Source organism: Condylostylus longicornis, unplaced genomic scaffold, assembly GCF_029603195.1.
Source record: "Condylostylus longicornis isolate FDR11 unplaced genomic scaffold, ASM2960319v2 ptg000038l, whole genome shotgun sequence".
Taxonomy (NCBI): Eukaryota; Metazoa; Arthropoda; class Insecta; order Diptera; family Dolichopodidae; genus Condylostylus; species Condylostylus longicornis.
In genome coordinates, this window is record NW_026578007.1 from 14,436,973 (window position 1) to 14,459,361 (window position 22,389).

Here is a 22,389-nt window from a genome sequence, read left to right on the forward strand (position 1 = left end):
GTTGTATATCTTCTGTTTCAACTTTTAAATGCCCGCGTTATAGTCTATCGAGTACACATACTTAAACTTTTTCCAACTTGTGAATTTTCAATATTTGTTTAAACTTATGTTTTAAAATTTATAATTAATTTTGTAAAAAATTTTCTAAAAGAAATTCAAAAAAAAATTCAAAGTTGCTTGAATTTTCTTTCAAAAAAAAAAAGGAATTCTTTTAAGGGTATAGACACGGCTAAATTGTTAAAATATTCCCAAAATACATAATATTCCTGAATATCTTCAAAACTAATAAAAATACAAGAAATTTTTGTGAAAAACAATGTTTTTAGATTAAAATTAAAATAAAAATGTCAAAAAAGCAATAAAGCTATTAAAACTTTTCTGAAATTTTTCAAAAAAAATAAAAAAATTCTTTTATAAAACTTAAAGATACGCTCTTATGTTTTTCCCCTTTTTTTAAGTTTAAAAATAAAAGACAAAATTACAAACTTGTTTATAAGAGAAACTTGACAGTTGTTCAATTTTATTATAGGATATTTTTAAAATAACTGGTTCCTATTCTCTTAAAACTATAGTTTATTTCTGCAAAAAATTCTTTCTGGCGATATAGATTTCAATTAATTTTTTGGGAGCTTTACATTTAATTTCGTATTCTCTTTCTATTAATGAATTCAACGAAAGGGACAATGTTTCTGCAGGAAAGAGAGTGAAATGTTATAGTTTTAACCCGTTTAATAATGTGAAAGATTAGATTAATTCAAGCAGATTAATTTGAATATTTTATGTGGTCTAATGAATTTTTTTGAGTTTAACTTAAAATTATTATAAATTACAAAACTTACCACCAAATGCTTGAACAATTTTAAAAATATCAAAACTAACTACTAGTACTACTGAAACTAGATTTCGTTTTTATAGATAAAATCAAGGAGACTTTAATTAGTGAGTATAATTACATTGTAATTTTTATAACACAATTTTTTTATTCATTGCTTAATTTAATACTATTATTTTATTATTATCTGATTAAAAAAATTAACTCAATTTTTTTTTACTTATCGACCTCAATATCATTTATGTATATACATACATATATGCTTCGAAATTAGGGCAGTTTAAAGTATTGATTTGATTTTCTAGAATTTTAAAGATTCTTAACATTTTTCTCATTTAAAACTGTTATACTTCGCATTTTATAATTGAAAATTCATCATTATATGTAAGAAAATATAAGAGCTCTGTACTATAATACATACTTGAAAATATAGAAAATTTTGTTTTTATATACAAAATTTTTACAGCGCTGTTTATAATATTAAATGAATAATAATTAGAATTACTTTTCATTCACACCCCTAGAATAATACTAAACCATATATATGTCAGAAACTTTAATTTTGAATATTTTTAAATATATAGAAATAAGAATTCATATTTTTTCAATTGAATAAACATTACCATATTTTGAGATATTGTTTGAAAATTATGAGTTTGTAGCAGTTATAGTAGGAAAAAAATTTTTTTATTTTTGAACTCTTGTTCATTACTTTCGAACTAAAGTTGATTGGGCATTGATCTGAATTCAAATTTTTGAAATTTAAATTAATACTAAATTCAAATTTTAATAAATTTTTACTTAATTCAGCTAAGAAAATTAAGTTTGTATTTTGAATTTAATTTTAAAAAACAATATTTGCAACTTTTTACTTGTTCGGTCAAAAAATTTGGATTTCATTTGTGTGCATTATGGAAATTTTTGCCAAAATATTATATTAAGCTATAATTAAATTCGAATTTGAAATAAAATGAAAAACCATCAAATTAGATTTGAACCGTTTTTAACATATTAATATACAGAAATATTTGGATCAAATTTATTATATAATGTATAGAAATATGTAAATAAATATATCGGAGAATAATAATAATAATATGGAAAATATTAAACGTATTCAAGGGCCCTTGATCTAAAAACCATTTAGACAATATTTCTTTTATGTACACATTGCAAGTATCGTTATTCATAATAACAATAAACACTCTATTATTGTAAGCAAATATAAGAGTTTATAAAATAAGTATATACTAAGAAATTCAACATAATAACCATATTTTAAAGTAAAATTTCTATATGTTTGTGCTATAATCTCCATGAAAAATCTACCAACAAAATCCTTATTATTATCTTTTATTGTTGTGGATTTTATAATAAGTTTATGGAAAATTGTCTTAAAAAAATGAAAGGGTTAAAATTCTAAATAAATTCTCTAATATTTTCAATGACAAAAAAAAAATCGTCTTAAATCTCATTTTTCTTTTCAGATTTTTACCATAATTTTTCTTTTATTTTTCTCTGGTTTTTCTTTTGTTTTAAAAGTGTCTAATTCTTTTCTATATACACGTATATGCACATAGGGAGGGAATGTGGAATGGTGGACCTTGTATTTATTTTTAGGCTTTTAATTTTATTATTCATAACTATTATTTTCTCTAATTTTCTTACATTATTTTTTGCTATACTTTTAGTTTTAAACTAATTTTCTTTGTTCGAACAAAAATTATTCTTTAGAATTACAAAAACAAGAAAAAGAAAAGAAAGAGAAAAATAAGTTTTAAGTGAAATGAAAGACAAAACTGAAAAGTGTCACTTTCTTTAACATCTATTAAAAAAATAACAAGAAAAACATAAGAACCAAAAAGAAAAATAAAAATAAGAAAAAGTTTTTCTACTTTAAAGTTTTTTATTTGACATGACAAGAAAAGTTTTTGTTTTGGTTTTAATTTTCTTTTTTATTCATTTTGGTTGATTACTTATTTGGTTCCCCTATGTCTCGACCCTCTGCTCATTTCATATTAAGAATCAGTTTTCCAAAAAAAAATTAAAATACCTAAAAAGCAAAGTAAACTTTTTAATAATTTTAATTTTTATTTTCTTTTTAATGAAATTTTTTTTCTGATATTAGAAAGTTCTTGTGAATCAAATGATATTTTTATTAAAAAAAAAAATTTGAGAAAAATTTAATTTTTCCTTACTCTTATACAATGATTTGCTCTTTTTATAAGCTCTTTTTTTACTTAAAATTCCTAAAATACAATAAAAATGAGAAAAAACGAAACCAATTTTAAACAAATTAAAATTTTCTTATTACTAAAATAAAAATGCTTTTTCGAAGAAAATAATTTTGAAAATTAAAAAAATAAAAAAAAAAATGTGAATAGCATGAGTGCATTTCACTCACTTGACATGCCTATTTGGTTTTTCTATTTGAAAAAATGAAAAAAAAAAAAGAAAAATAAGTCTGGGACAAGAAAAATGAAAAAAAAATTAAAAATCACAAACAATTTTTTCTCTTTTTTCTCAGTGTAGTACTAACCTTTATTAAACGTTTCTCTGATATTGGTATAGTAAAGCAGGGACGTCACGCATAAGGGTTAAATTTATTATTTAAATTGATTAAATACTATTTTCTTTATTGAATGCGTTCGAATCAGAAATTTCGAAATTTCGAAATTTAAATTAAGTAATTGTTACCTTTCTGCTTTGCTGTTTTTATGCAACTGCAGCTTTAGGTACCAGCTAAATAAATTTAATTTATCTAATGCTAGTCATTTTAAAATTTATTTTCGTTTGATACTCTCTGAACTTTAAATTTAAGCTAACGAAAACCGCTATAAGAAAAACTTTTGTTCTTATTCGTTTATATTTTCGATATTAAAACAATTAAATTACGAGTAATATTAGATTTCAGCAAAATAATTTATGTAATTTTAAAATTTTCTTTAAAATATAGGAAAACAATATAAATCTTATATAGGTTGTAATTTTGAGATTGTCTAAATTTAACACGTATTGAATAACTGTATTAAATCAAGGAAGATTTATTTCAAAAGTTAAGGACCCTGTTTGGTTGTCACTTTCATAATAAACGATTCTTAAATACGGCAGGCTAGTCACCTACCTAGTTAAACCCTATGACGCTATGAAACTAGTGCATGAGAAATCATGCACTAGCCCTATGCTCCTTCTAGGAGTGAACAAAGGAAAAAAAAATAAACAAATAACTGAGAATGAGATGTTCTAATTAATATTGGTTTGTACCTAATATGGCCTCAGGTCGACATGGAATTTTTAGTTTTTCAATTATTGTTTGATTGTAAAATTGTTGAGCGCACATCTAATCAATTAGGCTTTTGAGTCAATTCAAATTAATTGCGTTAACTATAAATTGAAACAATTTTCTTTTTTTAAATTATACAAACTGTTTGATTGCTTAATTCCTTGCGATTATACTGTTGCACGTGTGTGCGCTTGAATATTGAGTACAAAAAAGTAGTCAAACAGTTCCAAAACTTTAGTTTTTAGTCTGTCTGAGCCCTAATAACTATAGTGATTGTATTATCCAATTTCGAATATTTTAATAATTTTAATTATAACAATAATTTATACTAAAATTGTTACTTCCATAATTTTTGCATCATGTTACATCCCTGATAACTTGCAACCCTAAATTTAATTCGTTCAATACACACAAGTATGTAAGTAATTTTAAAATTATACTCTCTAACTAAAGAACGAAAAAAATGCTTTTTTAATAATTTGAGAATAAAAACAAGCAATAATTTTGTAATAATTTGTTTTCTTGCCTTTTATTAGGAAGAGAAAATTACACAATAAAAGAGAGAGAGAGAGAGAGAGAGAGAGAGAAAAGTAATTATGCATACAAGTAATACAAGAAGAATAAAACAAATTTTACAAAAACATGAAAACAAGTAAAAATTTAATTATGTATAACAATAGGTGGAAATGTTATTACATAAAAATAAGTACGTACATAATCACATATGTACAAACATATGTAGATATATATATGCATATCTACACAATGTTTATATCTAGTTGCGTTCACATACTATACAAACATACTTAATGAAATTTTTTTTTAACACAATAATGAGGAAAAATTATTGTTAAACTGAAAAAAAAAACGAATTTTTTTTTAACGGTATGCGGTGGGTAATATGAGATATTTAGGTTATAAGACCATAGTCTAAAAAATCGGTAAGTATTATTGAAAATAATAAGAAATAGAATAAAAAAAACACACATCATAAGCGTAAAATAAAGAATCATAAAAAAAAAATTGGAAAATTTTCTTTTGTTCTTTAAAAAATGACGACGACCTTACCCTCAATTTTTTCTTAAGTAAAAATTTCTTTAAAAAATCGAAAGAAAATTGAGTTCAAATTCATTTTTTTTTTTTTTTTTTAAATTTTATTTATTATCTTTGATTTGCTTAAGTATTTTTAAGATGGTGTCAATTTCTTTTGTTTTTTTTTTTGTATTTTTAGATTTGAAAATGTGGTAGATAAGTATGTTCTGATCTAATATGTGCACGTTACGATAATATCAATTTAATATCGTAATAAATTTATTGTTATCATGTCAAAATGGAAAAAAAATTATGTGCCTGTAAATGGGGGACTGATAAAATTGCTTAATACGTTGGGAGACGAAATTCTAAATCGAGGAAAAAATAAAATTTCCTTAACATTCATTTGAATAAGTTCCATCAGCGGAAAGCCAAGAATTATTTGGACTTAAAAAATTTTAAATGTCATTTGTAGCAGTTGTAACCACAAAATTTATATACGAAACGGAGAATGAAATTAAAATATTACCAAAATGCTATACTGTTAATATCACTAAAATCATTAAAATTTAGCAATAAGTAAATAACTAGGCTGCAAGAGGTGACACAAGAGTGTAATAGGATGCAACTAACTACTGATCATAATACGGTACACATTAACATTTTATAAAGATCCGGGGTCACAATATATGATTAATTAATGTGTTTCAGAAATATTATATAGAAAAATTTTTTTCAACTTTGTCAACCTTAAGATTCTTAACAGTAAATAACCATAATACAAATCTTAATCCATAATTTATTTATTATCGGTATTTGCATATTTTATAAAATGAAATGATAATAAATTTTGAAGAGAAGAATTTATTAGACACGTGTTGCAAGGCTTTCGATTTGAAGTAATTCTAACGAAGATTTTATCCCATACTTACGTTATTAACTTCAAGTCAAGTTTATTTTATTATACAAATTATATTAACAGAAACTCTAACATTTTCAAATAAGGTGACCTTGTTGTTATTGAATATTTGGTGGAAATTTTTTATAAAATTAAAAACGGCATGATATCCCTGATTTAAGCAGAATCATTCAATTATTTTAAAGTTGAATTCACAAAAGTAACCTGTCTAAATGAAAGTGCTCTTTGAAGTTGATTTTCTCTATAGCGAGGGAATAAAATCACAAGCAATTCAAGATAAAAACAATATTGAGACTTTGTGATGTTACCTTTACAATTTACACGGAATTAAAGAACAACACAGGAGTTTAAATTGTATATATACACATATATATTTGTAAGCCTAACGTAGTCATACTTAATAAATAATATACACATATACATTTGTCTATGTATATGTATAAATATTCATAAACAATTTTCAATTAAATCGCTGTTAATGATTGTAATTGAAAACGTCTTTAAAAATGAAATTTTAATTAATTGCTTTCATTTTCCTTCGTGACTTCTGTTCTGTCATTAAAAAAAATATTTTTCTTTAATAATTTTTCAAAGTTTTCCTTGTGATTTTTATGCGTTTCTTATTTTCAATTTTTTGTTTTGTTTTTTTTTTCTTTTTGGTTATTTATGAGAAAAAATTGTTACTTCTAAATTTTCCAAGATAAACAAGCAAAAACAGAAACAAAAAAAAAATAATTTATCTCGGTAATAAATTTTTTGTATATTCTTTTGACAGAATATCAGTGACAAAATATAAACAGGAATAAAAAATGTAAGTAAACAAGCAAAGAAAAATTTTATTCAAAAATTACAGAGTTGGCTTTAAGTGAAAACTTTTATTGTAAGTGAGGCAAACAATTTACAATTAAATTTTTGGAATTTTTTTTAAATTTTTATTATTTAATGTGATGAGTTGACTAATTCTATGAAAGGATCTATCACATACAGTAACTTTTAACGCTAAAAAAAAGAATGTGAAATTTAATGCTAGAATGCACGATTTCACCCGTGACATTTTATCTTATTACTTTCCATATTATTACATAAATTTAAGAATTTCTCTACTATTGCGGGTAATATTTAAAAAATATGAAATTCATTTGCTTAGCGTCGAATCTTAAATTGATTTAATCACGTCCGTCTCTCTCTACGGATGATTAAAATAGTCTCATCATTTCAATGTTATTTGTAATTTAGAGTCAAAAGAGAAAAAGCACAAAAACATATATGTAGGTTTACAAACAATTTTAAAGACTATTGAGGCGGCTCATGTAAAAAAAATTTAGGTTAAGAGATTTCTTAGTGAAAAATTACATTTTTGCACAACAAAGCTTCCAAAAATAATACGTAAATTAAAAACAATCAATGAATTTTTCCGACATCTATTAAAAAAATTAATCAAAATTTTTCGTAAATCACGTATACAACTCCGATTTTATGTAAATTAGAAAATAAAGAGTATAGTTTGTTTTTTTTTTAGTAAAAATAAAACATTTTACTTGGCTTCTTTATTTCTCAATACCTTCAGTCTATAATGGAAGAACTATGACTGTAACGATGATTTTAACAAGTTAGAGTTTGTATAAGTCCTTTTGGAATTTTCTATGCTCAAATTTTCATTGGTGCTGTTCAAATTTTCAATAAATGAATTTGGAAATTTGATGAATATTAGTACTAATTGTGTTAGTGTCGATTTGGTACTAATTCTGTATAGTACATGCATGTATTTACATTCCCTAAGGGCGAGTATTGACGCTAAACAGTAGTTTGCAAAATCATATATATTTTTAATTTGTTTTTGAATAAAATTTTTATTACTTCAAAATCATTGAAGTATTTCCACATTTCTAGAGTCAGTAATTCCAAATTTTTAGAACCAGTAATTTTGAGTTCTTCAGTCCTCAATAATTGTTAAATGAAGATGTTTTATTTACAATTTACAATCCTTAGAGCCGATCTAGTAAATTTTAAAAATAAAATAAAAAAAAAAATCCTGTGAAAATTTCTTGGGAAATGTTGTTTTTTTTCCTTTTCCCCCCTTATAAAAGAAAATTAACATTGAAAATTTCTCACCTATTTTTCACCAACACCCACAATTTTCGTTTTTGTTTTTCTTTTTACTGCTTTGGTTCAGTTAAAAGTGTATAAGTGTTTAATTTGATTCGTTAAAATTAACAATTTTTCTCCTTTATGAAAAAAAACCAAAACCGTAAAATAGTGTTAAAAAAAAATGTTGTTATAAAAATTGAGGTCAATTATTCTTTTTTTTTTTTATTAAAAAAAAAAATTATTATATTTTAACTTTCGTATTTGGTCGTTATGCTAGTTTAGATTTAAAATTTTCTCTTCTAATTTTTTTTTTATAATTGGTAAATGTTTCCTGAATTCCAGAGAGTAAGATGACAGCGCGTTCTATGTATGTATGTATGTATGTATGTATTTGAAATTCACATAGTTATGAGCAGTAATTATTGACATCGAGGTTATCATTTCTTTTTTTTTTTATTCTGAGGTATGGTGACAAACTAATTAAAAAGGACGATAGAAAAATAAAGTTTTTTTTTTTGAAAAAATGGGAAAATTTACTTTAAAATTAAAAAAAATTATTCAGGACACAATCACCACCTGTAATTATCATGAATATTGTATTGTGTATAAGGAAATGGTGTTGAATGTTGATGATAAAGTAAATGGGTAAATTGGGTCTTAAAAATTCATAATTTGTTTTTATTTTTTTTTTTCGTAATTACCTGTCACTAAGTTTTAAAAAGTAAATTTAGAATACTTAATTTTAAAAATAAAATTGTAATTGGAAAGAGTAAAAGAAGAAAGAAAATATTGTCATGCCATTGGTATGTTCAGGTTTAGGCCTGAACTTAGTATGGTTAGTTTGTAAATGTTTATGAAATGTGGATGAGAATTATAGCACGTTTTCGGTTGAATGTGAATGCGGAATTCTTTTTTTATTTGAAATTTTCGATATTATGCTAGAAAGTGCATATTTTAAGGTTCGAAGAGGGATTGCTTTGCGGATTTTCGTTTGAATCATATTTATAATAAAATTGAATTTTTATACCATAACTAAAAATTAAAATTATTAAAGGTCCTTAGAATGTAAATAATTTATTATTTTAATTTGTTAAATAAATTATATATAATTTTACTATCCTCAATGGTTTTTTGATTAAGAATAAAAAAAAATTGGTTTTTGAAATGAAATAAAGTTCTATATAGTCAAAACATAAAGACTTTCAATTACATCATGACTGAATATAGCTGCCTAACTCGTTTAAAGCATAAAAACACAGGTATCTCCTGGCCATTGAGACTGAATCATTTGAGTTAAATTCACATTTCAAATGACTTGAGTGAATATATACAAAATATTAGTGATGACCGAAATGCAGTTGGCTGTATGAGGCTTACTACATATACCAAAATGATTTGTCGTTTGTGTTGGTAAAGACATTCGAATTTTGTTTTGTTCAAAATTTTGCCCCGTTTTTGAGTTTTGATTTTATAATGATTGATTGATATTTTCTCTACTTACAATAAAATTTCACAATTTCTAAACCTTAACTAATTACAATTTTTATCCGAATTACTTTTTTGCGATTTGAACCAGAAAAAATTTGACTAAAAAGATTTTCGAGAAAAAGATCTAGTGCTCCAGATACAATAGTTTCTAACATTATAATATTTATTAAGTTTTGAATAGAAAAAGATTTAGGCAATTTCGGGTTATTTCGTGCTGTTTCGAGTTAATTTTCGAGCAAGCAATTTCAAACAAACTAGTTTTTCAAATGTGTTTTTTTTTTCATAATAAACTGTACCAAAATTTTTTCGTAATTTTATTAAGGCCGAGTCAATTGTTACCGCATTTATATACGGTTAACATTTACGTATACACAGATTTTTATTTGAACATATTCAAAATTAAAAAAAATTGAGCTAAAAAACTTAATTAGAACTCAAGTTTCAGAGATTTTTAAAAGCATTTATAAAAGTTTATTGAACTATATACCGAAATAATAGCTTAAATCTCAGGAAATTTTTCATTAGAAATCTTTCAAAGGATTGCTGCAGAAATCTTTAAAGGATTGTTGCAGTATTATGTTGGAAAAAAACGTATAATAGAAATGCAATAATTATAAAATATTAAAAAAAAAATTCCAATTATTCCTTTTTAAATTTGAGCACAAATACAAAATCTATGGAGAATCTTCAAATATTAATTGTTTGTTTTTCTAATAAGTGCTGTTATTGTGGTCTAATCTTCAAAGAAGTCCTGCAAGTAGAGTACCTACGTAATTAGCAAAAAAAAATTTTTTTATCTAAATAAAGCAGCCGCCTTTGTAATTTAAAATATTAAATTTTTTTTGTATAGCTTTTTCTAAAATTATATTACCTTCTTCTCTGTTAATGATTAAAAAGGACTGTAGAAGACAAAAATTTTGTTTGAAATATTTGGAGAGGGTACAGGTAATTTTTTATGATTAAAAACAAAATTTCTAATATTTTTTTTAATTAATTTGAAATTTTAAAAAAAGAAGACGCTTTTATCTTAAAAAAAAAATCTTTTTTCATTTTTCTCATTGTTTCACTCTTTTAAGTGTTCTCGGAATAAAAAATTCATTATAGCTTGGTATTGAAATTCGAAGATTTTTTTTGTTAAATTTTTGTTTTGCTAATAAAAGTTTTAAAGTACTTTTCTATCGTCAGATTATAAGAATTTTTGGTTTTTTTAATTTTTTAATAAATATTTTGTATTAGGTGGGCACATAGATATTATGCTAAGGAAATTGTTCTATTGATTAATCTAGCAGAAAAAATACTTTCAATTTAAGTGACCCATAGATTTTTAAATGTTAAATTTTTTATAGAGCTAACACAAGAAAAAACTACAGCAGGCTGATCGTCGTCTATCTAACATAATGAATCGCCTATTTTTGAAACTGAAGCTTGAGTTTAAAAAAATTAGGTGGAAGACTCTAAATGCTCCCAAATAAAATTGGGAAATAAAAAACAAATTATTATAGAGTTCAAAGTGAACACCAATAAGCGTTTTTGTAATTATGGATCTTTTCATCTTACAATGATTTCATAGTATGCTCTCAATCTCTGCGAGTGTCCTGTTTTGGGAGGGATCAAACTGGTCTCGTGAGGAAGAGCTAGAGTGACGGGTCTAGACGAGATATCGAAAATGGGCTTCGGAGATTTATATAGATTACTTTAGAGAACCAGGTAGTTTAGATAGGTCAATGACCCTATCGATTACGGGGTAGCTCATTTATGCTAATTGGAATGCGGTGAACCTGCTACACCGGCCACGTCAAACAACTAACTAACCATGAACTTTTGTTTTCTCAAAATTAAAATTTTTTTTAAATTAATTTTCCTTTTGAACAAGTGAGTTTTGAACAAATAGTTTGACTCTTAAACTAATAAGGACCTGAATTAGGAACATATATTTATAATTTAAAATAAATGAGCATTGGTGTTGTCACAAGGTTCTGTTCTCAAGTTGCCATAATAATCACATTTATTATAAAAAATTTTATTAAATTTTCTTAGCACGGTTTTTTCTTACTGATTTGGAAGAGATTTTGCGTTGAAAGAAATTGTGTTGCCAAATTAATTAGTGTGACAAAAACATTGTTTTCTTAATTTTCCCTATCTCCTATCATCCAACCTCCACAAATTCAATATCATTTTTCATAGCTTTGTTTTTACAGTTTAAATGTCAAAACAAGAATATTAAATAAAAATTTATTTGAAATTTTTTTTTTTTTGAATACCTCACAAATTTTTTTGTGTTTTGAAGGGACATATTCCGCATAAAAACAACTTAGAACAATAAAATCATTTAATTTCCAAATTTATACTTGATTGATTTCAAATTACGTAGATAAATTTATATAGAATTTAGAAGTGTAAGGGATTGGAAATATTCTTTGAATTTTAAAAATATTTTACAAGTTTGACCATGAACTTTATTTATAAAATTGGTTTTGTTTTTCATCTAATGTGATTTTAAGTAAAATTGTGGAAGACATTTGGCATATTTAATGAACTTGAAGAGAAGAATTTTATATGGAAGATTGGAAAATAAATTAAAAAGTAATTTTTTTCCGTATATTTTTTAAATAGAACTTTTGTTTTTGAAATTTACAATGTTATTCAAATTGTTTTGGAAAAATTAATTAACCCTATACTGGCGTTATTTTTTTTTATTAGAAAATCCAAATTTTTTTTTAGTTTTTATTGAGATTATTTTGTACTGTAGCAGGTCACATATTCATTTTATGTTATTTTTAATTGATTATACATTATATACCATACTAAGAATTTCACACTATTTAGGGGGATAACTAGAAGCAGAAACTTAGTAGATCTTCGGATGCTTGAATTTACGGATAAAATCTTCCTTAAATTCTCTTATATTTCCTTTACTTTTATGCTCTTTTCTCTTTCTTTTCTCATTATTCCTCTTTCAGTTTACTTTATTCCCTTTACCTTCCCATCTCTTTCAATCGTTCCTGTAACCCTTGCTTTCCATGTTTTATAACTAACAATATTTTTTGATCATAAATAAAATTTTTTAAATTTTTATTTTGAAATTGTTAAAATTTGAGTTAAAATTTAAATTATTTTACCTTAGTTAACTAAAAACTTTAGATTCATTTTGATTTTTATCTGGATCTTTTGAAAAATTGGGTTTGCTTAATGGTTATTATTTTTATGCTGTAATTTTTTCATCCAAAAAATATCACATTAATTACAATTAAAAGTGTTTAAAAAGACTTACCTGAAATGAAAAAGAAAATAAAAATATAAAAAATTAATTTTAATTTATTGTAATAAAATTTTATGTAAAGGTTAAAATTTTCTATAAATATTTTAACATTTTTAATAAAAAATTAAAGAAAAAATATTATGAAACTCACTACAATGAAATTTTCTTAAAATTTAATTGAGTACTAAATTCAATTTTAATTAAACCCAAAAACCAATTAGTGGGAAATCTTTTCCAAAAACCAAACCAAAAGAAATAAGAGTTCACTACTGTATATGTTAAGGTTTAATTTATAAAATTAATTTTGATAAATCATTAACAATAACTATTTGCGTTATTTGTTTGAATCACCGGTAACAATGTGCGTTGGAAAATGTTGGCTCTACGCACACAATATGTAAAAAAATTTATGTTCAACATTATTTGGGTTCATACTAATTTGCCAAAAATTACATAAAATGATTGAATAAAATTTGCAATTCGAAAATTTTAGGGACGACGAATATAAGCGGCAACATAGTGTACAGAACGTGATCTCTAGGGCAATTGTGAAAAATATTTTTAATTTAATTTAACTTTAACATGAATTGAAGATTGAAGTATACCCAATTACCGTCCCAATAATTACATTTGCATTGCGAATTTGATTCATCTGATTTATGAAATTTCCTAATAAAAGGAGCCAAAAACGTATTTTTAGATTAGAAAATTGGGGAAACAAATGTTTATAGCATTATTTTTCACAGAATTTTCAAGGTGTTTTCCGGATCGGATGTAGAATTCCAAATTTTTCAACCTCAGTTCTAAGAAATAAAGAAGCAGAGTTGTGCATAAACGAGCTTTTCAATTGGATTACTCTATCATTTCAGGAGGAAAAATTATAGAATTTTCTGGACAAACATTTTAAATTATTTACACACTTATCAATTTTAATTTTTTCGTTAAATTCCCTTTGATATAAAATAGAATTTTATCCAAGTCTTATACTAAACAATATTCAAATAATGTTAGAATTTAATTTTGGGTCAATATTTTTTTAAAAAAAATAAATTCCTAGAAAAACATGTTTACTTTGTCCGAATTAGGAAAATAATCTATTTTTATTATTATTTTTCCTTTATAAAGGACATTTTTTAATTTTCACTTCATTAATTTTGCAATTTTCTTCTCTCTGTGTTTTTTTTTTGGAAAGTATTGTCAATTTAGGAAGGAAATATACAATTTTATCTCTTATATAAATTACAATTACATATTTTATATGTTTGTCGGTTTATCGTTCGTATGTTTATGTATATATACAATATATACATATATCAATTTAATAAATATTAAAAGTCATTTACTTTCGATTATACAAATAAATTCAAAATCCTTGGAAAATATTTTCAAAAAATATTTACTAAAAACAGAATTTTTTAAAATTACATGCAACAAAATAAACTTTTTTTCACATAAAATTTAATTTCCTATAAATTTTATATTTAAAGTTTGATATTTCTCACATTTATTATAAGGAAAGTAGGAATCTTAAATGGAAATGTCAAGAATACTTCTTGGAATCAGGAGATATACATACATATTAACCCAATTTTTTTCTCAGTGTCTAATTTGCGCACAGGCTTTTAAGGTTGCATCCAACAATTGAGTGATCACTTTTTGAATCAATTTTGTTCAATGTAATTCTAAAAATCAGTTTTTTTTATTGATTGTTCTAAAATTTAAAATATAATTCCGTGAAACTTTAAGATATCTGTTCATTGAAGAGTTGAATTTTATTAAAAATATTTTGTAGGTGTCTTAGAAACTGAGGTCATTGTACGTATAATATGATGATAAGTCCTTTTCTTTCTTTACTTAATATTTTAATTATTTTAATATTTTGCAATATTGTCTAAAATAAAAATTTTGAATATCAATTGTAAAGCATTGGTCACAAAAATACAATATCGTGTAATGTAAATTATTTGGACATCTTTAAGGTTCACATATGTTAAAAATATCTGTGGCAGAAAGCCAACACTGCATTTTGTCGCCTTAGTACATAAAAGAAATATTTATATTACAATTTTTGAATTCTAGATGTTGAAATTTTCAATAAAGTAAAAATTTGTTCGAACCGGAGTATTAAACAGATAAAACAGTAATCTTTTGGGTAGGTAATAATTTTTTTGACATAGGGGTTCTATAAGGTATTAATCTCACAAGATATTTGCGTATTTATTCGAAGGACAGGTCGCGGAAAAATATTTTTAGCATCATCACTTCTGATACGTCTAATTGCAATACAGGGCCTATAATCTAATACATCTAAATCTGTAAGTGTTCCAAATTAAAGTATGATAAAAGCATCTCTTATAAAATATGACTTTAAATCTTAATTCACGATTTATAGAAGATTTTTCTTAATTGTCACATAATACACAAAATTTCAAAATTCGGACAACATTTCATATTCTTTGTCTTTTAAATGTTATGAAGGCATTAATTGATTTACAATTCACTTTGAATATTTGTTAAATCCATTTAGAACTATATGTACTTATAATTTATATATAGGGGCTTAAATTATGTGCGTCGTATTAAGAGAACCGGAAATTGAAAATATTGGGTAAGCCTTAACTTCCATACAAACAAACAGCAACAAATGTTGGAAATACTTGAATATCTACATTTATGGTGCATATTACATAATATGATCATATGCATGTAAATTGTACAATAACCATGTTTGTATCTACATACATATATAAAAATATGGAAGTAAAGGTAAACTAAATACATATAGGGATTTGAATTCATAAATATATTAGGAGAAGATAGTCTACTGCTGAATTACATGCTGAAGAATGAAATTCATATATAAAAATACAAACTATGTAGGTACTCGTATGTACATTGTACATAATAAAAATGCTCCTTCTCACCCCTATGTGTATGTAAAACATAACCTCCTTTATTATTGCTCAAAATTCGTAATCTAAATTAATATTTTGTTTTTCTTTTTCTCATATCCGTTTCTGATTATGTTTTAAAGAAAAAAAAAATTTTTTTTTTTTTGGTAGGTCTTATATAGGTGGAATTCCGAGTAAAATAAAAATATAGAATAAGTACAGGAAGAAATAACAATATGGATGAATTAAATTACACATCCTTGTACAATAATAAATTTATTTATATATATACTTAATTCTAATTTTGGTTACTGAATAATTGATAGGCTATAAATACAATAGGGAGAAAAAATAAAAATATAAGTAAATATGAAATTTTATTTTCATTTACATTTGGCACGCATATTATGTACAAAAATAAATCCTTATGAACTTAATATGATGATGGTCAGTTATATATATATATACTTATATATTTAGGACGTTGAAAATATATAATTTAATTTAGAGAGATCTAACACGAAAACAGTAAAATTACTAAATTTCAAATATGAATATTTCAAATAAATTTTAATTATAGGGATAGTGGCGAATTTGCCACTCAGAAATATTTTATAAGGACTAAGGCATTAATTTCGGCATTGACCTATTGTGAACATTATTGTGGAAAAAACCATATATTTAAAAATTTAATGTGATCAACATAATTAGAATCTACTGGCTTGTGTACTTTAACCGAGTAATACAAGTATGTAATACAAATCATAATTAATGAGGGTCTATGGCAGTAGATTCTCGCATGGCTAGGTAAAATTCTTGCATGGAGACAATGTTCACAGCTTAAAACCGCTCACTCTTGACTTTTTTCTTCTTATTTTTTGAAATTTAAACTATGATTCCAGCGTCCAATAGCTGCGTTATTAAATATGGTTTGATAACCCCAAAACAAATATCTCATAAACATTATTTATAATCAAAAAGTTTAATTTTTTTTTTGGGTATCGTAATATTGCAGCTTTCTCTATAAATTTAGTATACAATTTAGAGTGTTTTATATATTAATTATATTAAGGTATTTCTAATTTTAGTCTTTCGTAAAGCTGCAGATGTTCTTAACTTCTAAGAATATAAAGTAGTGATAATGGTAGACCTTCTTTCAAAACGCTATTGTCTTAAAATAATCTTACTCTGATATATTTTGGATATGGATCTGCCATATATCAAAAAATTTTCTAAAAATATTCATAAGAAAATGTCTATATACTCGTAAATTGATCTAATTTTTAAAATTGTTCGTCGGAATTAATGTCTCATGTATGTTTATCGTAATAAGCAATAAGGTAATGAAAAATTTCATTATGAATTTCTGGTTTCATATTCACAATGTTATTTAATTAATTATTTATCTATAATTATAATAATTATAATGTCAAATTTTTAATGTCTACCGTATTACCGTTTATTTACCGTATAGAAGCAATTTCTATTAAATACACAAGCTAATATAGGTTTACTTATCTTCCCCTTAAGTTATTGCTACCATTCAAATACAATGAGAGTTCCGGTGGTCTTCATTGTAGGTCGTTCTTTTTAGGTATATTATTATACCGTGCACTTCGTGAAGGGTATATTTACTTTGGTATGGAGTTTGTAACTACTTGAAGGAGTCATCTGCGGTATGGACATATATATATATATATTCTTGCTCAGCATAAAAATTCTGCGTTGATTAAGATATGTCCGTCCTTCCGTCCGATCGCACGATAACTCAAAAACGAATAATGCAATCGACACCAAACTTTCACAAGTTATTTCTTTTGTGCCAAGGACGAACCCTATTGTAATTGGACTAATTCGGACTACGGGTTCAGGTAGCTGCCATACAACTCAAAGAATTTATTTTAAGTATTTTAAAAGTAAGTATAAAGGTATAAATAAAAAATTATATTCTAAATATGCTCTAAAAATTTCAACGGGATAGCTATACCGGTTCGGGTGGCTGCCACACAACTCCAAAAGCAAATTTTTTATATTAGGAAAATAATAAAGTCAGATTCATGAAACTTGGCAGTTGTGTCCAGTTATTGGTCAGACATATCCATGAAGTTTCTATAGAACGGTTTCACAGGTTCGAGTAACTGCTATACAACAACGAAAGGTGCAGGGTATAATTCAATCGGGTTATATTGACTGAAAAGTTTTTACTTTTTAAAATTTATTTTTACTATACTTTGCGTTTTGTTATACTTGTGTTTTTCATAAATATTTAAATTTTCTATTACTTACACTTTAAAAATATGAAATTATTATATATGTATATATAGTATATATATTTCTGTATCTATATTGAGTAAGGACAAAAACTGAAATACTAATAATATAATGTCCTTAAAATAGAGAACAAAATTTTTTATTCCTATAGGTACACATAAAGTGTTAGAATCCTTAAACATGTTATACTGATTATATGAGTGTGTCTACTATACAGACTTTCATATTGTGAACGATTTACAAGGTTCAACAAATTTAGTTTCAAAACACGAAATTTTCATTTTTCTCTTTTTTTATAATTTGACCATTTCAAATTCTTTAAAATTGTAGTTTTGTTGTTACCATTACGTTTTATCAGGGCCAAAAAAAAAAAATTTTTTTTTTGATAATAAAAATTAATTTTTTTTATTATAGAGAAATTATTAAGGATTTCCTTTAGGCATTATTCTCATGGGGTCGTGATTATTTTATTTTTTAAAGTACATTTTGTGTAAAATTAGGAAAAAAATTTACTTATGTGTTTTATTGTTTTTGCTTATGTGCACTTTTGAGTAAAGTTTGGCCCGATTATTGATATTCGATTGCGACTATTAAAATTTTTCAAAAAATTTTTAAGAACTCAATCAATGATAAAATGCTACTTTTTCTTGTAAGGAGGAAATGTATAAGAAACTCGAGTGGGCCATCCCCGTACTCGCACAGTACGTATTTGCCTATAATCAACAAAATTTTGCCGACGGTAGGGTTCTGAAATCTTAGATAATTTAGATTATTAAAATGGGCTTCATAAATAATTCGTTTCGATTTTGTCAGAAAAAATTATTTTATTTTACCTTCCTCCTACTTCTGAATTCAAATTAAAGAAATTTCGATTTTTATTCAATTAACTCCCTAATTTCAACTTTCTACGGCTTTTGATTCTGTTTTCATTCTAATGGTATGCAATATTGCGTCGCTTAATTGTTTTACGCGCGATAAATTAACACTGAGTAAGAGAGCATAAAACAGTATCAGAAAGGAATATGACAGAGAATATGACAGTGTGAGAGAATAATATAAGGGAGTGATTACAAAAGAAAAAGCAGAAGGTTTAAAATAAAGTGGTTTTACTTAAAAATGTGCTGCTTTGCATACCTTTTGTTTGAATTTCGAACTCATTCGCTTTGGTTATAATTAAGTATTCCATGATTTGAATTCAGCGATTTACAAATGTAAATGTAAAATATTATCTTTTTGTAATTTAAATGCGAATATCAGAAACCTGTACACAAAATTTTCGCTTGTCATATTTCTGTTATATTGGTAAATTTTGTTAGAGTTTGCCATTATTTATGAAATCAAATCAAAGTTAAATGAGTTCCTTTTTAAATTTTTTTTTTGTTTTTGGAAAACGATTGTTTTAAACACGTACATACATATATAAAAATTTCAAATTTAAGAACAAGAACAAAGGAAGGTATAAAAATAATTTTTGGAAAGACCAAAATTGGAAAAAAAAGTTCACAAGAATAAAAAGGAAGGAAGAAAAGGATTTCACTAAAGGAATATTAAATTTTTAAGGATAAAAACGTACAAATTTTTTCTGTTAGTTTCAGATTTTTTTTTTGCTTTTTTCTTTTTATTTTATTCTTGCAATAAATCTTTTGTCATCATTTCATTCTTTTTGTTTTAATTTGAGTTTCTTTTTTTTTGGCTTTCTTTTCTCAAAATCAATCGATTAAAAAAGTTGATCGTATTTTTTTTTTCAAGTCTCTGAAAATAGTTCTCAATATTGTGTTCCAAAAATGGAAGAATGGAAAAATTTTGTAAAAAAAGAAAAAGTACAATGATAAATTTATTTTGGACGGGAAGAATATTCGATTTTTTATAATTGGATTTTATTCGAAATTTATTGTTATTTATTATCGTATTTTATACTCGATTTTAAGGTTATAAATTGTGTACATAGTATTTTAATAGTAAGTAAAAGGGATTAAGAATGAAACCAGACTAGAAAAGGGAAATTTTATGCAAGCATTACTGGTGTCACAATTTTGGTTACCTAATTATGGTCTTGCTTGATTTGATTTCAAAAATTCATTCAAATCAAACGACAAAGCCGCTAGTATAGTTACGCCAAAAAAAACATTTAAAAATTTTTAAAATTTTTCGTATCACGGACGGTAAGGTAAATGCATTAACAGAATATTAATATTTAATTTAAAATTTAAAAAAAATTACTTAAAAACGCTTCATTTCTTCTAGTCAAGTCGTAAAATGCATCTGAAAATATTGATCACTTAAAGCAAATTGTCTAAAATTAATTAAATCATAAAGGGCCAAAATTATTTTCAAAAATTTTTGTTTATTTGGTTTCGTTACTTTTCTTCGCAGTGAACTTATCATTTGAATTTATTTTAAGATATACATAACAGTAGTTCTACCCCTGAACTGGAAAAAAATTAAAAATTTTATGATTCGTTGCTAGAAATTATTAAACGGCAAAGATCTTAATATAAGACGACTCTTCTTACAATTAATGTATTTTGCTCAGAGTGTTGTCTTTCATGCTTTCTCAATACCTAACTCTATATAATTGGACTGCAATTATTTTTAGCACAGCAAAATAGAAAATTTGCAGCCTAAGTCTTTTTGTATATTTATTTATAATTCATTTGAAATGCAAGGTAAGATTAAGACTTCAAACATTGTTCATGCATTTTGTATGATGTGGTTTGATTGAATATTATTTTCATCTAATCAAACATACATTTTTCCCCCTAATCAAACATTTTATCAAATTTTAATCGAACCAAACATAGTGTTTGATCTAAAACCTTCTTTTAACAATTTGTTCACTAATATTCAAAAAATGAGAAAATGCACCTGGTCTAGTTCGATTTTAAAAATATGCGTACTCTGATTTCGCTTTATTTAATAGTTACGTAAGTATGCACGCGTTTTAATGGAACACTTAAGAAATTTTCACCTTTTTTTTTTTAAATAAATTTCCGCTTTTTTTGCTTAACTGAGTGATTCACAATACTTAAGGCACTTATCGTATACGAATCTAATTAAAATGTGTTACTTTTAAATAAAAATTTCATCTTTATACCTACTTCCTTTTAACTATTATCTTTTTGCAACCCCTCATATACGAGCAAACATAAATAAATTTTCGTATTTCATATTATGGAATATAATTGTCTGTCATGGGCACTTTATAATATACATACTTAAAAATAATCCTTAAAAAAAAATAAAATATACCAGGTGAACATAAAAAATGTATTTAAAAATGTTTTTCATACTATATTAAACTTTAATAATTTTTTTTTTACGATTAAATACGGTAAACACACACGTATGTACATAAAATGTGAGCGCGTATGAGGATTGTGTGTGTGATGGTGATGTCGAACATATTTATAAACATAAGATTTTATTTTTTGTATAGTGCGTGCTGTTTATATTCATCTGACATATTTCATTTAATTCGAATGAATCCATCACATACTTATATGATGGATTCATTAAGACAACAATATATGAAAAAATAAATTACAACAAAAAAAAATAGAAAAGATTTTTGATTTTGTTATTGTGGATTTTTTTTTTTTTTTGGCAGTGTAGCAGATGTTAACAATTTTTTCTTAAGGATCTCTAAATAAGGAATGCTGTAAGTCTACTCATATATATTTTGTATTTTTATATTTAATATGCACATTTCTCATATTTATAGTTTTATAGCCCATATGCTATATAAAATATTTCTTAATGCTTAAGATACCAAAAAAAAATTTCTTTTTTTGTTAAGTAAAGATATTTTTAGTTTTTTTTCTATTTATGAATTAATTTCGTTAAAAGAGATTTCTCATATATTGATTTTTAGTTAATCACTTCAATGGTATCAACTGTGTTTTGTGGAATACTTATATTCAAATCCAATGAACAGAATGAAGCAAAAACTTTCGAATCTGTAAATAGGAATTGTTGAATTTCTTTAATTTTATAAGAGAAAGTGTTATAATTTGAGCACATGAATTGCCGAGTAAGGCGTAGCAATGAGTTTTTCTTTGCTACCTTCAATATGATAAAACGCTTATGACGGAATTTGTTTCATGACTTCCTTTGTCAAACTGATTGAACGGATTTCATTTGAGAACTTTCGACAGTCGGCTTGGGATACGATACTGGGAATAATATTTGGAACAGCATGCATTTAAGCTTTAAAATTTTACAGTTTTTTCAAATTCATTCCTAATGATTTTCCTGATGAGACAGGAAACTTGTTCATTAATTAGCATTTAAGACTAGCTCATAATTTTTGGGGCCAACAGACAAATC

At 24.9% G+C, this 22,389-nt stretch overlaps 1 protein-coding gene across 1 annotated transcript in view; it reads right to left on the reverse strand.

Annotated features, from left to right (window-relative positions):
• Nucleotides 1–12,663: 12,663 nt before the first annotated feature.
• LOC129608948 (putative uncharacterized protein DDB_G0277255) overlaps nt 12,664–22,389 on the reverse strand; it is a 98,103-nt gene continuing 88,377 nt past the window's right edge. Inside the window, exon 7 of the mRNA XM_055520754.1 lies at nt 12,664–12,913. Within this exon, the coding sequence (XP_055376729.1) occupies nt 12,910–12,913 (4 nt within the window). The 3' untranslated portion in view covers nt 12,664–12,909. The remainder of the gene's footprint in view (nt 12,914–22,389) is intronic.